The sequence below is a fragment of the Chinchilla lanigera genome, unplaced genomic scaffold (assembly GCF_000276665.1).
Source record: "Chinchilla lanigera isolate Chin_1 unplaced genomic scaffold, ChiLan1.0 scaffold00074, whole genome shotgun sequence".
Lineage (NCBI taxonomy): Eukaryota > Metazoa > Chordata > Mammalia > Rodentia > Chinchillidae > Chinchilla > Chinchilla lanigera.
Window position 1 is genome coordinate 11359247 of NW_004955475.1, and position 19891 is coordinate 11379137.

The window sequence follows — 19891 nt, forward strand, 5'->3', positions numbered from 1 at the left end:
GCATGCATATTGTACTCAATGTAAGGTTCAAGTTCTCGGTCAAGATACTGAAGGACTAAGCAACAGATTTAAAATGAAGGGAGACACTTTGGCCACAGAAAGTTAGGAGTGCATTCTTCAAATCCGAGTTGTAGCATCTATCTGTTTATTCACTCATCCATTCCATAAACACTTTACAAATACCCACCCCTATGGGCCAGGCCCTGAGCTTGAAGTGGGGGATATATTAATAATAAGACAGACAAGAATTCCACATTTGAGGAGCTAAAATTCAAATGGGAAGAGATAGGCAAAAGGGGTAAGGATTTAACTTATTTTAGATAACAATAAGTGCTATGAAAAATTAAACCGATATAATGGAAGAGAGTGTGGTTGGAGCGTGTGTGGAGCGTGAGCCCCGCTTTAGAATGCAGTCAGAGAAGGTCCCTGTGGATGACTTTGGAACTCTTTTTGGGAGCTGTGATTTTAGGTCAAGGGATCCCTTTAAGTACAAGTCCTCAGTATCATGTCAATATTACCTGCCTTGGTCCACTCAGGTTACTATAACCCTTGGTCACTCAGGTGTCTGATGAGGGATCTCTGCTTCACAGACCGCATCTTCGTGTGGACACCTTATGGTGCAGAAGGGGCCAAAAGCCCACTTGAGTCTCCCTTTCCAGAGCACCGATCCCATTCGTGAGGGTGGACGTGGGCGTCCAGGTGTGAAGGGCTTGAGGGAGGGCCCTGTGAGCATGTGGCATCCACACAGGAAGGTGCTGACATCCATGGGCCTCTGGCAAAGCGGTCAGCTGTATAAGGTTAAATGATGGCCAGTGGCCTTTCGGTTTCCTTCTGAGGTCCTTCTGCACTCCGAGGGAGCAAGTGTCTGGCTACGGGGTCCTGCCCACTGCCCGCCTGCAGTTAGTGTTCCCCTGTTTCCTGTCCATTCACAACCACCCTTTCACAGTGCACCCCATGTGCAGAGACTCAGTTTCCTCTTCCAAGACAGCACAGCCACTGTCACAACCCTTGTCACACTGGAGTGCCCTTAGTCATTACATGTTTGGGCGTCTCCAGAGGCCAGTACAGAGTTGACACCTAAGAAGTGCTTATCTAATAGAGGAATAAATGGGCTACTGTTGCTCGTCTCCTCCTCAGGGGCCTGGCACATGCCCACGCACAGCAAGGCTCAGCTCGCACGTCATCTCACACGAACAGCTGCCCTCCAGTTCCTGTGTCCTGCCTAGTAGCTCTTGTCCATCCCGTACAAACCTCTGGGAAGCCTTCCTTGACCTTTGCAGCCTGGACTGCACCCTCCCACCTCCAAGCGATCCGGCATGTTCTACACCCTCCATCTCAGCCCTGACTGCTTACAGGGCAGTGACTATTACTGCTGTTACCGTCCCTCACCTGGGATTTTCTCAGTAGCAAAGGACCGTGTTTGGGTCATCTTTATATCCCCAGCACTAGCCCTTAGAGGGCGCTCAATAAATATTTGTAAAATTCGTGAAAAAAACCAAGGAATTGTTTGTCAATTTTGCTTAGAGTGGTATGCTGGAGCTGGCTTCTCGTGGTTTGCGAGAACCATTTGTTAAATATTTAGGAAATGTGTGAGCCAGTTGGTAAACACTGCCATCGTTAAAAATTAAATTGCAGGAGAAAACAAGACAAACCAAAATTGAGGGACATTCTACAAAATAAATGAGCAAACAGATGCAATATGGGATCCTGGATTGGATCCTAGAACATAAAAAGGACTTCAGCGGAAAAACTGCTGAAATCCTAATAATTTTAATTAGTAATGTATCAAGGTTAATGTCTCAGTTTTGATAAATTTTTTATAATTAAATAAGATGTCAGGGTAAGGGGAAGCTGGGTGAAACATCAACCATAGGGAAAAAAAAAGTAGAGCTGTTTTTGCAACTCTTCTGTAAACCTAAAATTATCTTACAATATAACAGTTAACTCTTACCAATGTTAAATGATTATATAAATTATAACCTATGACTGAGTAAATTAGGTTCAAAAGGTAATAAATGCAATTCCCCCCTCTTAAGTATTTTGCTACATTTCACTCTGACTTATGCTCTTGAGCTTGTCCCTTTCTCTTGCACCTGGTTTTTTTTTTTTTTTCCAGTACCAGGAATCGAACTCACAACTTTGCGCTTGCCAGGCAGGCGCTGTGCCACTGAGCTACATCCCTAGCCCCATCTCTTGCATCTGAATGGAGTGCTATTCTGCAGCCTTTCCATTCTACTGAACGACGTTACTTTAGTAAAGCTTGAAATCGGTCAAGGTAGGAGTATTTACACCATGCAGATCTGCAAATGGTACAAATTAGGGCTTGGATTATTTCGTACATTGTACTGTAGGCATCAAAAAGAGACAGAAGTCTGAGGGCTATACGCTCAGTGGTAAGCATGTGCGTACATGAGGCCCTGGGTTCAACTCCCAGCACCAAAAGAAGAAAAAAAAAACAAAAAAGAAAGGGGGCAGGAAGGAAAGGAGTGTTAATAATTTACATTCAACTCCAAAGTGTGCAATGCTACTTCATAAGTAGCACAAAAAAGTGAGGAAATGATGCCCCCAGTATGTAGAAGCTGTTTTCTGATTCAGCAAAGAGGTTGTTCCCGTCGTGAGGAATGAGTGCAGTCCCCACATCGCGTTGTTTCGCTTTCTTCTTACTCATGAACACAAATGAAAACAGCAACCGTCATTTACGTGGGAGCTGCACTCATGCTTCTGTTGGCTGTAGATGTAAGAGGTCTGCGAATCAGCAAAAGCATTATGTGACAGTCAACTGGCTATTTGGAATTTACAACAAAAGTAGTACATACTTCATTATTATTTGTAAACAGTGTGCTTCACGTTCTTATATAAGTAAATGTGTAACAAATGTATGCATTATATATATGCTTGCATTTTGGAAAGCCAGTTGCTAAACATTTACGAGAACACCCCTGGTCCTAAGTATGCACTCCATTTTCATCAACTGCATTGAAAGAAAGAAGAGAATATTGCTCAGAACCTCCTCTGTGCCAGGACATGCCATCACTTCGCATCCATCACGTGGGTTGCTCTCCCCACCTCTGTGAAGTGAAGATATCGTGGTCTTATTCTATAGATTGGGATACTGGAGCTCAGAAAGGCTAAATGACTAGGCTAGAGCCAAGTAATTTGTATCTCCCAAGCCAGGATTAAACACTGCATCTGTCTGAGTCCAAAGCTACTTGTATCAGTTCCTAATGAAAAGCACCATAAATTTATCATCTTATACATCTAGAAGTCCAAAGTGGATTTCCCCGGACAAAAATTAGGGATGGCATCTTCTAGGAGAGAGTCTGTTTTCTCATCTTTTCCACTTCTAGTGGCTGCCTGCATTCCTTGGCCTCACAACCAGCCATGCCTGGTCAGGTCTCATATCCCATCACTCTGGTTCTGCTTCTATTGTCAGATCTACTTCTTTGACCTTGACTTTCCTGCCTCTCTCTTCCACTTTATAAGGACCCTTGTGATCCCCTTCCACACACCTGAGTAACCCAGGAGCCTCTCCCCGTCTCAGTCAAGCTAAGCTGATTAGCACCCTTAATGCCACCCGCAAAACGTACGCCCCTTTGCCGTGTAACCTAACACTTTGGCAGGTTCTGGGGATTAGGACATAGACATTTTAGGGATTTGGGATTCTACCTACCACATTTGTGCCTTTTCTATGACCCTTTACTGCCTTGTGTCTTGTTTTAGTGGTTCCCTAATCCCGTGCAGAGACTGCATAATGCTCTATGACGTCAAATTGCCGCGCATCCCTGTGCTCACCCCTTGGGGTAAGATGCTTTTTTCAGTTGTTCCCCCATCCTGCCAGAACACCCTGCAGGAGAGTGGTTTCTAACCCCTGGGGCTTTTATTCCTGGAGATATGTGTGTATACATATATCCATAGATAATTAATAAAATATCTGTCTTTCTCACTGTCCTAGTCACTGGGACATAATACCAGACACCTGCAATTTAAAGGAGGAGAAATTTATTGTACATCAGAGTTTTTTGGTTTTTTTTTTTTTTTTGGTTTTTCTCTGGTACCGGGAACTGAACTCACGACCTTGCGCTTGCCAGGCAGGCGCTTTGCCGCTGAGCTAAATCCCCAGCCCCTGTACATCAGAGTTACAACCCATAGTTTGCTGACTCCAAAGCAGGAAGGTATGGCAGAAGGGCCATAGTGGAAGAAAAGCTCCTCACATCAAGGTGTCCAAGAAACAGAGAGAGGAGGGAGGAGCCTGGGAGGGAGATAAACCCTGCAGGTCAACCCCAGCGACCCACCTCTAAGCAGGCCCTGCCCCCAACAGCGACTCAGCTACAGTGTCCCATGGTCCAGTCACCTCCCGAACGCCCTGCCTGTGAGTGCAGAAAGCCTCGGTATAAACCATAATAGAGTGTGAGTGTGTGTGTGTGTGTGTGTGTGTGTGTGTGTGTGTGTTGGAGATGGAACCCAGGGCCTCATGCCTGCCAAGCATATGCTCTACTACTGAGCTCCAGCCTCCCCCATATATTTTTCCTATGATCTTATTAAAGTGGTTTGTTGTTGTTGTCTTGTAGTTTGTTTTGTTTTGTTTTGTATTGTTGTGTCTTGAGACAGGATCTCGCTCTGTAGCCCAGGGTGGCCTTGAACTCACTATGTAACCCAGGGCGGCCTCGAACACAAGGTGATCCCCCTTCCTCAGCCTCCCTAAAGTTTTTTTAAAACAGGTGGCTTTTTAAAGGTCCCAGTTCATTTTTTCCTCCCTCCAATGCTTGTATAGTGCCGAGGACTCCTTTCCAATGTGGCAGGCTTCATTGTACTATGCCTTAGTCACTCTCACATCCTGAATTTGTTTATAGCCACTGGCCAGGACTGTGCATTAGCTATTTGCTCTTCTCATAGATTTTTTTTGTTTGTTTTTTTGAGACAGGGTCTCACTCTGTATTCCAGGTTGGGCTTAAACTCACTATGTAGCCCAGACTTGCCTGAACTTGCGGCAATCCTCCTGCCTCAGCCTCCCGAGTGCTGGGATTACAGGCGTGTGCCACCACACCCGGCTTCTTCTCATAGATTTTTACATTGTCTTATTCCAGAAAAGTCTCTGGCTTTAACTAATGCATCCTTTTCCTACTCTTGTACATGAGGCATCTGTCTGTGTTTAATATTCCTCTTTGATTCACTTTTCAGAATCAGAGTCTCCAAACAATAATTTCTCATCTTTCCTCATTTCCTCCACACTGAGCTTCCTGACTCTGGTCATGAGAAGCCTCCCCGACTGAGACCAATCCAATAGTCAGAAGCTGGCCTTGCCTTCAGGAGGCCATCCCAACAGCCAGAAACACCTCCTCATGGCCCGTGGACTCTGACTACAGCAGTCCTGTTTTTACTTTCCATATTTCCAGAAGTCCCTCCCTTCCACCTGCCAAGCTCACACTCCTGCCTTGGGGTGCAGTCTGAACCCCACTTTGAGGTGGCCTTTCTTGAAGAAGACTTTCTGGATCATACCAGCTCACATCTTTCTCTCAACACATCTAAGACTTACTATAACACGTTTACAAACTGATCACCTACCACTATGGAGAGGTCACAGAATGGTGACTGGTGTACCGAATAACGTCCACAGATGTGTTTTACTTGGTATCCATGCAATTCGTTTCTTTTAAAACTATTTGTAACAATTAGTAATCTTTCCATACAACTTGGATTTCTAGCTTCTTTGAAAAATAGCATACTCTGGTAATACTGGCTATCTATTCCCCCTGGGTAGTAGTCACCTGGATTGGGGTGGCAGCTTCTCCTTAAGATGAAGGATGTGCTGTCCAGCTTGCCACAGTCCCCACCACTCCCTATTGTCTTCCCCTGTCCTCTATCAGTCATCTATAGTGCCTGCTTGGTTCCTAGAGTCATTTGAGTTACCTAAAATGCTTCATGCTTGCCTAAATTTCCAGCTACATCATTGCTCCTTGGGTGAAATAAACTTTATTTTGAATTTATTCTTTTCTCTCATGTTGCTATAAATATAGTAGATGCTCAACCAGTATTGACAGAAGAGACAATTTTACTCTAAATGATTCTACTTTTGGTATAAGGGAAAGCCTTATAAATGTACCATTTATTGAGAGAGTACCATGTACCTGATTCAGTGTGACATGCTTCAGAGCTACTCTGACACATATGCTATTGTTTCCTTATCACAGATAGGGAAACTGAGGCCCAGAGGACCCAGATAGTAGGACCAGAGCTATAGGTCTGATAGTTCCTATGTTCAGTGAAGATGCTTCCCTATGCACTGATGCTTGGGGCAGAGAGGAGCTGGCCCCGGAGCTCTCTGGTAAAAGTTTGTCTACAAACTCTGAGAGTTGCTTTGTTTGGACAAGGATAACTTGTGGAGCACCTGTTCTGCTTTTGGCATTTATCAGATAATTCTGTGCTTACTCTTGGACTATCAGGGATGCTGAGCATCTTGGGAAGCCCACTGGGTAGATAGATGGCGCCTAATTGCTGATGGAATTCAGAGCCCATTCGGTGAGTCACGTTTAGTTGACAGAAGTGTCCGCTGGTTCCCTTGTCCACATGTGCATGGAGCTGGTTATTCCCTCATGCCGTCGCCGGTGTTACTGACGTGGAGTGAAGGATGAGAAAATATGGAGAAATCATGCGTGTTTAATTGTGCAGCAGCAAGCAGAAAGGAATGTGTGAATGCCAAAGACTCCCACTGGGACAGAAACCTGGCTTCCAGTGCTGCTGAACAGCTGCAGGAGAATTCGTCTGGACCCCTGGATGCGGAGAGATGGGTTTGCCAGACTTTGGTTCTAGTGACTTTGCAGAGAAAGAGGATTTAGGTAGAGGAGGCAGCTGAGGTGCTTTCAGATGTTTGACTTCGGACTCTCCGTCTGCTTTCTCTGTCACCCTGTCCGCTCTAGCCACCACCAGTTCCAGGCACGGCTCAGAGAGGGGGAAGGTGGGAAAACTTCAGCCCCAGGGCCTCATGTCAAGCCTGACTTGACCACAGGTCCCACTTAGGGCTACCAAGATGCACAAGTGGAGCTGAGTGAGCGAAACTTCTGGAAAGACAGAAGCTCTTGGGCCAGGAGGGACAGGATGGGGGTAGGAGAGGCAAGGTAGAGATTCAGCTAAGGGGCTCTTTATCCTTCAGACTCCATCAGAGCCGCTCCATGCAGAGCAACTCCAGAGCTGACACTGCTGGCTAGCCCAGCTCCCAGCGGTGAGTCCCACCTCACACACGAGGAAACCGGAACAAGGCTGGGGCTTTCAAGTTCTCTCTCTGCTATTTAACTTGCTGTGCGACCTTGGACAAGTTACTCAACCTTTCTAAGCTTCCATTTCCTAGTTGGAAATAGAGCCAGAACTGGAAAACGTCAGAGTCCAAAGCCTCTATCAGGCTATACAGTGAGAAGCAGTATCCTGAGAGAGAAGGTGGAGAGGAGGAGCCTCGGTTTCCCAAGGATAATGAGAAAACCCGGGTGTGACTGTGGCCTTATGAAGTGGAGGCAGGTCCGGAACAGGGAATTGCCGGAGTGAATGCAGCTCACACTGCCCGTTTAGCAGCCATCCCATGAGAGCCCATCTGGGCCACATGGGCAGGAGTCCGGGGATAGCCAGGCCCCGCGTAGGCATTCTGTGAGCTGCTGTTGCCACCTAGGGGACAGGCGGTGACCAGGAGCTACGGCCACGGCTGTGGCCTGTGGCTGTGGTTGGGCAGCTGCACATTCTCTGTCTCCCGCTGGTTTCCGGAGTGGAGAGGGGCAGCCAAGGCTCATTGCAGGAGTTGGAAGGGGAGTAAGGAAAAGGAGCAGAGCGCTGCCTCTGGTTTGGGAGTTATAAATAAATCCATCTGGAAGTGTTTGGGGCTGTAGGAGCCTGAGGCTGGCCCTGCAATTCGGGCCATGTGGAGCATATTTCCATTCATACCAAGACCCGCCTTCCACCCCAAGTCCCGGGAGACTGTCTGAGGACTGAGCGTGTCTGCCCTGGCCCCGAGCTGTGCAGGACTCTTAGGCCTCAACTTCCCTACCAACTACCACCCAAACCCTCTTCTTTCTCCCTGCTCAACTCCAGCAAGATAATGTCTGAGAAAGTACTTGGAAAAGTTTGCCATGCTATTCAAGTGTTAGGAGAATGAAGAAGCAAATGTCAGGTTAGGCATTTAGCTCATAAGTTCCCCTTGCTAAAGGTGGCCAAGGTACAAAGGAACTGCCCGCGTCTTCCTCATCCTCCTGCCCGCAACCCCGAGGGCAGTGCTTAGGAGACCCTCGTTAGATGAAGCAGTGAGTTGATTTATTAATTCAGCAAACACTGATTGCACATCCTCATGTATGGTCCTCCTACGTGCTGGACACAGAAAAGCACAACAGAGCTCCTGCCTCACTGAGCTCATGGTCACAGTTTCCCATTGAATGTTTAGCACCCCCTTACCCATGAGAAGTATATTCCAAGACTCCCAGTGCGTGCCTGAAACCTATATATATCCCGAAACCTGTATTTACTGTTTTCCTACACATATGATAAAGGTTAGTTGATAAATGAGACACAATGAGAGATTCACAGTAACTAATAATAAAATAGAACAACTCTAACCATACACTGTAGTAAGTTATTTAAAATTTATGAATTGTTTATTTCTGGAATTCTATTTTTGGACTGTGGCTGGCCATGGGTAACCAAAACTGCAGAGGAGCTTCTGTACTGTTGGCACTTGGGAGGAGACCATTCTTTGCAGATTGGGGCCCTGCAGTGCATGGCTGCATGTTTAACACCCTGGCTCCCTTGCCCTAAGTGCCAGTCGTACACTGGAGTCCTCATGACAACCACAAATGTCTCTACACATGTCCACATATGTCCAGGGTACAGGAGGGCCCAGCCCTGGTTGAGGGCCACTGCTGAGGAACTCGATGGGGGGAAGGCCATCCTGAAGGTATGAGAACATTAAATCCTCTAAATTTATAGATAAATTGATGGTTGAGAACTAGGAAATTGTGTTTGTCCCCCAAAAAGATGAAAAAGATTCTTTGGTGACTGGGTTAGGCCCTAGAAACCCATAATGTAGCTGAGGTCGGTGGTTCTACCAAGCTGTGTTAGGGCTGAGGAAATGTCCAGAAAGCAGCCAGCATCTGGTCCCAGAGCAGGTGAGAGGGCAGATCCTAAAACAGACTTGGAAATGTCCACGTTGTGGTAGGAGTTAGACTTAAGGCCCAGGCTCCACTAAAATCATCATGGCAAGCTGGGTGTGGGGGCACATGTCTGTAATCCCAGCTACTTAGGAAGCTGAGGCAGGAGGATCACAAGTTTAAGGGGATTTTAGTAAATGGGCAATTTAGTAAAAATCTGTCTCACAATTAAAATAAAATGGTCTGAGGATGTAGCTCAGTGGTAGAGCACTTTACTAACTCATGTGAGGCCCTAGGTTTGATCCTCAGCACGAAAAATTGTCAAGGAAGAAGGTTTTAGGAAGAGTAAAGAATGAATCCAGGATAAAGGCCAGACAGATGTAGAGGAAGCAAGCGCCAATACTATCTCTTCTCTGCCCTCTGATTTCTATTCCCATGGTCAGCACTCAAGTTTAGAACCTCAGTTTGTGTCACGATCATGGCAACAATTTTCTTTTTCTTTCTTTCTTTTTTAATAGTGACAAGGTTTATTTGAAAGGCTAGGGGTGTGGGAGAAACTGGTTCTGCAGAGCAAACTGGGACCAAACAAGAGGGGAAAAGAGAAAAGCAAAAATAAAAGCACACCGTGGCTCTGAAAGATTCAGGGTAGGCTACTGCGAAGAGTCACCATAGCGGGTTCCTCGTGCCATCCTGTCTCTTTTAGGTCCTCTGCATCTCCTGGGAAGACGCGAGAAACTCCACATGTGGGGTTCTGAGAGGTGGAGCTGTGTAGATCCCGGGATCCCACCACGTCTCATTCCCCGCCAGTCTAAGCCACGCCCTGTCTCCTATCTCCGTGCCGGGCTGTGAGGTACCGGAGTCTCACGGAGGTAGTTCCTGGGCTCTTTCTGTCCCGAGCAAAGAGTTGGTGAAGACGAGTGTAAATGGTAGCAAAGTTTTACTAAAAGTAGGAAAAGAAACAGGCTCCGCAGAGCAAGTTTGGGCCAAGTTGCTTGCTTCTCCTCCCGGAGTTGGATTCCAGGTTCTTCTCGTCTTGAGCATAGAATTGAACAAAAGTAGCAAAAAACAGTGGCAAATTTTATTCGAGAAAGTAAGAACGAAGAGTGGGAGAGAAACTGGCTCTGTGGAGCGAACTTGGGCCGAGTAGCTAGAAGAGGAGGGTGAGAGCAAAGATAGAAGCACACGCTGTGTCTGGAAATTAGGACAGCCCACAACAGTTTTCTAACTTGCTTCATTTCTTCTTCTGGTCTCTGCGCCTTCCAGAATTAATTAAGGAATTAATTAATTAATTAGCAGTGCTGAGGATGGAACCCGGAACCTTGAGCATGCTAGGCAAGCCCTCTACCACTGAGCCGCTCCTCTAGCTAGGATTATTTTCTTCAGATAAAGCTTTCACGATGGCCCTTCTCAGCATTAACCAGGTCCAAACTGCTTAGTATTCTGACCCTGAGGGCTTGCGCACGCTTGGTGAGCTGGCTCCACATTCCCATTTCCAGGCTCACTGTTTCTGCATCTCCCACACCTTAGTGTGTGGCCACCCAGAGCCCCAAACACACCCCGCCTTTCTCTTCCCCATGCCCTGTCCACCCTGGGGTGCCCTTTGACCTTTTCTTCAGTAGGGAAAATATCACTCAGGCTTCAAAGCCTAGTTTAAGTCTTTGATAAAATTTTCCCTGGGCCCTCAGAGGCACCCAGGTGGTCTCCCACTTCTGCAACCCCTTCTCCGGCTCTTCATCTCCACCATGGAGCTACCCACCTCTCTCACTAGCCTATGAGTTCTCTGAGGGCGGCAGCCATGCCTCCTTTGGCTCTGCAGTCCCATTACCCAGCCCAGTGGGAATGAACAGGAAGGTGGTGCTGGGCTGGACTGGTATGACAGGGCTACACCGGAAGTGAGGTGATTTTGCCTAAGCCTGACTGCAGGCGTACTGAAGCCATGTTGTTGTGGTGGTCATTGTTGTTGAGATACAGTCTTACTATGTTACCCAGGCTGGCCTCAAAGGGTCCCAAGTGCTGGGACTATACATGCACTCTACCTCACCTAGCTTGAATCAGTTTCCTCTGCTGTCTTCCTGTACATACTCTCTTTGGGTGAGTGTTTGTGAAAGCTGGAGGAGAGAAGGAACAAGATGGCGATCCAAGGTCGAGGACAGGTGGAGAGAGGAGAAGAGAGGAGAGGCTAAAAGGACGGAAGAGAAAGCGGGTAGCAGAGGTCTGCATCAACAGTTCTCGTACGTAAAGGACTCAGGTGGCCTGGAGCAGAATAAGAAAAGATGTGGGACTCTAGAAATGAAAGTAGCTGCCTTGACGGGTCAGCTGAATGTACAGTTAATTGACAGACATTAGTGCCCTCTGGTGCCAAGCTGCGCATGGAACTGTGTCCTGCTAGGATCAAATGCCAGCTACCAAGGATACGCTTTTAATAGAGAGCAGAAAACAGCCTTGGCATGTAAGAGCTGGCAGGCTCCTCACAGAGTTCTCTCTGCGGGCACCAGGGGCCACTGGAAGCCCGTGGTTGCGCCCCACCGCAACCTGGCTGTTGCCAGGGAAAGATGGGCATTGGGAGAGGTGACACACTGAGCAGCTGGTGTTCTAGGAGCTGTGCCAGACCCAGAAGAGCCCTTTGGGCTTTACTGCAACTCTGTGAGGTTGGGATTAGCCCGATTTTACAGATTAGAAAATTGAGATCCTGGAGGTTTAAGATTTTTCCCAAGGGCCCACGGCTTGAAAGTGCTGAATCCAGGATTCTAATGCAGGTCATCCGCCTGAGGAGTGGGCCAGAGCCCAGAGGTTGGCAGCAATTTGTTCTCCAGCCTTGCAGACTTTGGCCGTGGAGCTGATCTCTTTGGGTTGATTTATTTGCACATAAACAAAATACCATGTTTTTCCTGGCTTTGAAATGAGCCCTCAGAATCATGTGCTGTTCTCCTCTTTCCAGCTGGGTGCATTGCTGAGGAATTCATGAATCTGAAGCAACAGGCTTTGTCCTGAGAGTCAACAGCGTGTTCCAAAACATACCAGGGTGCTTCTGTTCCCAGAAGATATTCAACCTGGAGCCCCTCAGCCTGGGAGGCCAGGTTTTCCATTTTGTCTTCCCCTCTCAGTGATCTTTGTGTGGACGGTGGATGCCTGCTTTCCTAGGCAAAATTTTAAAATCCTTACGAAGATAATGGGACCTTTAAAATGTTGCTCACACTCTGTTCGGACTTCTGTGACCCACGTCACCTTCTGCTCAGTGGTTGATAGGTGTGCTCTGTTTTCTGTCAGCCTGTGAGTGACGGTGAACAGAGGACAGGAGGTATGGATGGGGCAAACAAGGGTCAGTGTTTTCCAGAATTCTGATGTGACATAGTTAGACCAGCTTTTGGAGCTAGAGTGGCTGGAGCCATTCAGGGTTCCAGCATAGAGGACAAAGTGGCACCCTGAAGCCCTATAGATGTTTGGCTTTGGGGTGGAGTAGGTTGTCTAGAAAGCCCAAAACAACTGTTTTCTGGAGTTTTTACAGAGTCAGGAACAGACTAAAACCCTTTGGCTGGGGTTTGGCCTAGAGCTGTACGTCCCACACCACTGAGGCGGGTTATCTTGCTTTGTGCATGGCCCTCTGAAATCTTGTTGAATCTCAGAACTTCCTGGGACGCACGGTGAGCTGCAGAGGACCCAGGCTCTGGTCTTGGATTTGGGCTTGTGTTCTGAGTGGAGCAGGATCCTTCTGTACCACCTTCACGATCTACTCAGAATCTGGCCACTTTTCACTACCTCACTGTCACCACCAAAGTCCAAGCCACTACCCTCTTTTGCCTGGATTATTGTAGTAGCTCTCTCAGCAGTCTCTCAAAGTGAATCTGAGCATGTCAGCTTTCTGCCTAAGATTCTCTAGTTGCTCTCCATCTTACTCAGATTAAAAGCCAAATCTTGGGCTAGGGGGTGTAGCTCAGAGCCAGAGCACTTGCCTAGCATGTGCGAGGCCCCAAGTTTAGCCTCCAGCACCTCTATGGTATCCCTCAAGGCCCTGCATAATCCGGTCTCCTAGGCCTTCTTGAGATTTTCTACTACAAACCCTCCATCACCCTCTCCATGCCAGCCACACTGGCCTCCTGGCTGTTCGTTTATTTTGACTGGGTATTACTCATATGGAACAGTGGATTTCATTTTGGCATATTCATACCCGCGTGTAACACACTTTGATCTGCTCTGCCCCCTTTACCCTTCTTGCCTCTCCCTCTCCCTTGTTCCCTTGCTCTTCTCTAATTGTCCCCTTTACCTTTATGTTCTCTCTCTCTCTCTCTCTCTCTCTCTCTCTCTCTCTCTCTGTCCTACATATGAGAGAAAACTTGCTATCTGCCTGGTCTGTCTTATTTCCCTTAACATAGTGATCTCCAGCTCTGGCCACTTTCGTACGCATGACACGATTTCATCCTTTATCCTGAATACCGCTCCACAAACCTTTACGCTCTTACATTTGTGCATCATATTTGCCTCTTGCCTGGGATGCTTCTCCTGGTGTACCAGGCCAGCACCCAAGAGGGACCGTCCATGGCCCCCGGAGAACCACACCGGGAGCCGTGGCTTTTTGGTAGAGGCATGCGGCCGATCCATGAAGACACTGGACAGAGAGAGCTGAGGATGAAAGACCCTAATCGCACTTTCCTGTCCCTTCTCATCTTCTTGCAGGTGTCTCCCACTGGTCAAACCCACCCCGCAGCCAGAGGGCAAGGGAATCCGTCGATGCCGCCCGCACAGGTCAGCCTACTGGGGCACAGTGTTGGGTGGAAAAGGATGGAGAAGGTCTGAGGGAGCAAACAGAAAATGCCTAAAATAACTGGGTGTGTTTGTAGTCGGTTCCTTCACCTCCTTCAGACCTCCACCAAAATGCTACTTCTCGGTGAGGGTTCTTCTGGCAGCCATTTCTAAAATTTCCACAGCTAACCCCCACAACGCATATCCTCCCTTCCATGCTATTTATTCTCTCTGTAGCACTTATACTACCTGGCAGATAATTGATTTATTTATCTTACCTATTGCCCGCTCTCCAGAATGGGAGCTCCATGAGGGCAAGGACTTTGTTCTGTTCACTGCTATCGTCAGTGCCTAGAATTTTTGGCCCTTAATAGGCACTCAATAAATGGTAAGTGAATGAATGATTGAAAGGATGAGCTCTCTAGGGCTGCCCTCGAGTAAGTCTGCTCTTAGCTTGGTGCAGCTGTCCCTGTTACTTGTACTTGCTGTCCTCGGTTTCCTCCAAAGTGGCTTAACTGCTGCCATGTTTTTAGGTCTAAGGCGGAGAAGCCTTTGCTGCCCTGGTATCAAAACTCACAGGACAGTTTTAACTGGAGCCCTACAAAAACTGTTACTGCACTGATTGGTGCATGCTGAGCTTTGTGCGTTATTGAAGTTGTCATCAGCAGCAATGGGTAGATTCATAGTTATGGGGTATCTGCCCTTCCAAGTAGTATTTCTGTACCTCTGAGACAGTCATGCTTGCTAGTGTTCTTTCCAAATTAGGAGGTTCAGGAGCCACTTCTTTCAGGCTCAAGGACAGGGAGCTGTGAACCTGGTCCCCTGGCAACAATGGTGGTGGACCCGGATAGGTCAAATGCAGATAAGCAAAACAGATTTGAATTCCTGCATTACTGTGGTTGTTTTATGATATCAGTAACATATGGACATATTTTCATTGCAAAAAAATTGAGCAATCCAGTAAGCATTAAAATCCTCTCCCTTGGCCTGCTCAGCTCCTTGAGGTAACCAGGATTCATAATATAGAATATAATATACCCACCCCTTTCCACATCTTTTTCTGTGTTTACATAGTTTGGTTTTATGTGAGTGCTTTTTTTTTAAAAAAAAATGGTATTGCAGTAAATACAGTGATCTGCAGCTTGCTTTTTTTCACTAAACAATATGTCTTAGAAACCTTCCCATCTTAGCACATCTGGTTCTAACCCCCTTTTTCCCTAAGTATTTAAACTTTTTAGTTTGTGATCATTGTAGATGTGTGTGGTATCTGTATCAGTCAGTGTTTTACTAGAGAAACAGATATAACACAAGATATACAAACATATAACAAATTACAAGACCTTTGATTCCTGGTACCAAAAAAAGAAAAGAAAAGAAATGACAAGACCAGCTTACCATGGTCAGCCACAGAGTTGGATGAGGAAGCGTGCAGAGGGTGTCTGCACACTGGAGGCTGAAGGGTTCAGTCCAAGGGCCAGAGCACACTGCAGTGTTCCGTCATAGCAACGACCCCACTTCTCTGGTACCAAATTCATTGTAGTCAGGGTTTTCAAGAGAACAGATTTAATACAGGACACATAGGGTTATTTTATAATATTCACCCAAAGAGTCAAATGCAAAAGAGTGCGGGAGATCTGTCCACACACTAGAGAGCCAAAGAACCCAGCTGAGGGCCTAGATCCCATGGCAATGTCCTGCATGAGTCCAGCTGAAGACCTAGAGCCCATGGCAGTGTTCTCCACGAGTCCAACCAGAGGCCTAAAGCACACGACAATGTCTCATGCAAGTCTGTATCACGGTTCTACACTGGGAAGGCCCAAAGGTCAGTAGTGGAAGCTAGAAAGTCTGCACCAACGGGGTGAATGATCTGTGCTAGCAGGCTTAGGGACCTGTACTGGAGCCAGAAGGCGATGCTCAAGGTAAGGACCAGAGTTCCCCTGAAAAGACCCGCAGCCATCCTCAGCAACAATGAGGTCCTGAGCTCCTCCGATGATGAGAACAGCTGAGTTCATATCAGGAAAACCAGGGTGATAGTCTTCTTGAGGAGAATCAATAGCAACCATCTTCCCCTCCACTTCTGCTTTTATGCTGTTGGCAACAATCCTCAGATGGGCGTTCTACACCTAAAACCATGCTGATTCAATTTAGTAGGGTGTTACAAGTTGACTATTAGTTAATCCACCACAATGTCTAAGAAATAATACAGACAGATCCCATGTGCCCTTTTCTGTTTTTCTCAATAGTAACCTCTTGCAGAACAGTAATATAATATTCAAGCAGTGTGGTGACACTGACGCAGTCAAGATGCACAAGGTTTCCATCTTCACCACGATGCTCCAGGTTGCCCTTTGGTAGCCACGCCCACTTTCCTCTCACTTCGCCTCCTGCTTAACCTCTAGCAACCACTAATCTCTGTTTCTAAGATTAGCTCATTTCAACAAGGTTATACAGTAAGTGCAATCACATGGTATACAACCTTTGGGGATTTCTTTAAGTTAGCGCAATTATGGGTCCGTCTGTATTACTGCACGTATCACTACCCTGTTCCTTTTGTTTGTTCAAGATTCTGTTCCTTTGTATTGATGAACAGTTTGCCATGGCATGGATGTATCAATTTATCCATTCACCCATTGAAGGCCAGCTGTATTGGTTCCTGGTTTCCGCTGTTACACATTAAGCTTCTGTGAACATTCACCTAACAGCCTTTTACATGGACACATCTTTTCATATCTCGGGGGCAAATGCCCGAGAGTCCAGTTGTTGGGTTATATGGTATTTGGATGTTCTGTTTCGAAAGAAACTACCAAACTGTTTTCCAGAATTACTATACCATTTCAACTTGCTGCCAGCAATGTATGAGTGATCTAAATTCTTAACATCCTCATTAACGTTCAGTGGTATCACTTTATTTTTTTCATTTTAGTCATTCTGATAGTTATGTAGTGGTTTGTTGTAGTTCTAATATGTGTTTCCCTGATGGTTTGTGATGTTGAACATATTTTTATGGGTTTACTTGCCATCCATATATCTTCTTCAGTGAATGTCTGTATATGATTTTAGCCCATTTTCTAGTTAGGTTGTTTGAATTTTTAACTGTTGAGTTTTGAGAATTCTTTATATATGCTAGATTCTAGTCTGTTGTTAAATATATGGTTTGGATATATTTTCTCCTTAGTCTTTGGCTTTTTTTTTTCTGTCTTTTCAACAGGGTTTTCCACAGAGCAAAGTTTTTAACTTTAATGAAACCAAATTTATCAATTTTCTTTTTGTGCATGGGTTTTGATGACCATGTATAAAATCTGGTTTATATGCATGGCTCTGGATTTCAAACTGAGGAAATTTACTTCTTTTCTTATTTCTCAGAGATTTTAAAAAAATTATCATAATGAGTGTTGGATTTTTGTCAAATATTTTCTGCACTGATCAATATGATCATGTGGTTTTTCTTCTTTAGTCTGTTAATATAGTGTATTGCACCAATTGGATAGAATTAGTGGAGAATTCTTTAAAGACCTGAGAATTTTTCAAAGTTTAAAATTATGAATTTAATCTTCTTAATAGTTATAGGACTATTCAAATCTATTTCTTATTAAGGGGATTTGGGAAGTTTATGGTTTTCAAGAAATTGGTTCATTTCATCAAAGCTGTCAAAGCATGTAGAGTTGCTCATAGTATTCCCATGTTATACATTTCATGTCTGAAGAGTCTGTAGTAATATTTGTTTCATTCCTAACATTAGTGATTTGTGAAAGTCATGCTGGAGGTTTGCCCATTGTATTGATCTAACTTAATTATTTCCAAATGCAAAGTCAGTTCTTTCAACACTATTGCCTAGTCCATCCTTTCACCACTGGCTTGTAAACTGCCACTTTTCTTTAACATCTTTACGTGAGTTGGTTCAGAGCCTCTCTGTTCTCTCTCTCTCTTTCTTTTTCTGGTACAAGGAATTGAACTCAGGACCTTGCACTTGCCAGGCAGGCGCTGTGCCACTGAGCTATCTCCCCGTCTCCTCTCTTGTCTTTTGCTCACTTACCTGTCTACTCCTGTGTCAAAACCACACTCTGTTAGTCACTAGACATGTGATGCTTGGTATAATGTCACCCTTCATGATCCCTTTTCCCCAGAGTTGTCCTAGCTCCACTCATACCTACGATCTTTTTATATGGATTTTTGAATCAGTTTGTCAGGTCAATGAAAAATTCCTGTGGAGATTTGATTAGAATGGCCATGAGTTTATAGAATAATTTTAGGAGAAGTGATTTTTTTCTCTATCTCCGTGTAACTTTTTCTCCTTCACAAAGATCACTGGAGCTTGATAAAAGAGGTTCAGGGGGAAAGAGCTTACACGACCCAGATCTCAGTCTCTCCCTCCCTCCCTCCCTCCCTCTCTCTCTCTCTCTCTCTCTCTCTCTCTCACACACACACACACGTGTGCACATTTGTGTCTATGTATTCATGAAAACCTGAATTTCAGCATCCAAAAGTGAATAGTATAAACACAGACTCTGGACATTCAGTCTGTTGCTCAGAGATACTCCCAAGGTAGGGACAATGCCTCCTTTTCCTAATCAGAAATACACAAAAAGAGTGAATGACAAAGCAGCATGTGGTAACATTGGGAGACTGGAGTTGTGCTATTTTATAGGGAGCACCCAGGATGATAGACAGTCATGACATGAGAGGAAGCTGGGAAGCACCACGAATTAGGAGTGGTTCCTGATTCATTCCGGTGCCTATGGGTTGGGGTATTCAGGAACTACAAACAGTCCGCCCAAGCACGGTGCACTGTGTCCGTCTCTACAGAGGAGGATAGGTTGGGCTGGGCTGGCAGTTGGGTCTGAGCCTGATGTCCTGGACAGACCAAAGTGTGGGTTCTGAAGGACATCTGACAGCAGGTACTCACAGGTCTTGGTGCCTGGCAGCAGGGTGGGCCTGCCAGAGCGACTTGACCTTCCCACTCAGGTACTCCAACAAACTGTAGGTCCCAAAAGCCATTCAGTAGTGTGAGGCAGCCACGGAGTTTGGCTAGAGCCTGCTAGACTTTTCCCAAGAGGGTAACAGAGGCTGGCTTAGAGCTTCTTTGGCATGTACAGATGCTGTCTGGGCAAGCCACTCTGCCCTCGCCCGTGTTCCAGTCGGCTGTTCTCTTCCCCTAAAGGTCATGGTCTCCAAAGCAGGGGTAGAACCTGAGCTACCTGCACCGCTGGTGCCAGCACTCATACAGAAGGCAAAATAGATGGCACTAAACCAGAGGAGACGTGCTGTATGGGTTTTACTTGCCCCATTTTTATCTATCGTTTGGCCCTTCTGCTCCCCAGCTCTGCATCTCTTTTTCGGGCCAGGGATATAGCTCAGCGGCACAGACCTGCCTGCCGGGCAAGCGCAAGGTCCTGAGTTCGAGTCGCGGCACCAAAAAAACAAGAGTGTCACCTGTATCTCTTTTTTTCTTTCCTTTCCCTGACCCTAGTTAGGACCCTGTTGGGGGCGTCTGCAGCCGGAAGTACACAGGATGCTGGGTTTCAGACAGAGCAAGGGTATTGGCTGGCGAAGCAGGTCCCCGCGGGCTGCTTTTTGTGAGCAGAGCAGATCGGGACGTCTTGGCCCGCCACCAGGCGCGTGCGGAGGCGGCGAGCCCGCGCGGGCGGACGCGGGCTCAGCAGGCGCAATGAGTCACAGTCCCTCTGCACCTCCGGAACACGAGGCTGTTCGCAGTGGCGCCGCCTCCGCGCCCCTCCTCCCCCCGTTAGCCGAGCGGCGGCGCCAGCCGGTTGCAGAGCGGCAGAGGGCGCTGCAGTGCAGCTGTGCGGCTGCCAGGCCCTCCGCTCAGGCCGCCAACGCCCAAGCTGCCTCTGGCTGGAGGTGCAGATCCCCTGGGACGGGGGCTGGGGGAAATGAATGTCGGGAGTTCCAGTGGGCTTTGTTTTTAACACAGAAACGAAATGTACTCCAAAATGAGTAGTCCCTGTCTAGTGCTGGGCTCCAGAGGGCCCCTCCTGGAGAGTACTCCTCTGGCTCTTCCCAAGCTTGCTTGCCTT

At 46.7% G+C, this 19891-nt stretch overlaps 1 protein-coding gene across 1 annotated transcript in view; it reads left to right on the plus strand.

Annotated features, from left to right (window-relative positions):
* Nhsl2 (NHS-like 2) overlaps positions 1–19891 on the plus strand; it is a 314584-nt gene that overhangs the window by 150615 nt on the left and 144078 nt on the right. The window contains exon 4 of the mRNA XM_013502807.1: positions 13791–13859. Coding sequence (XP_013358261.1) covers positions 13791–13859 — 69 coding nt within the window. The remainder of the gene's footprint in view (positions 1–13790; positions 13860–19891) is intronic.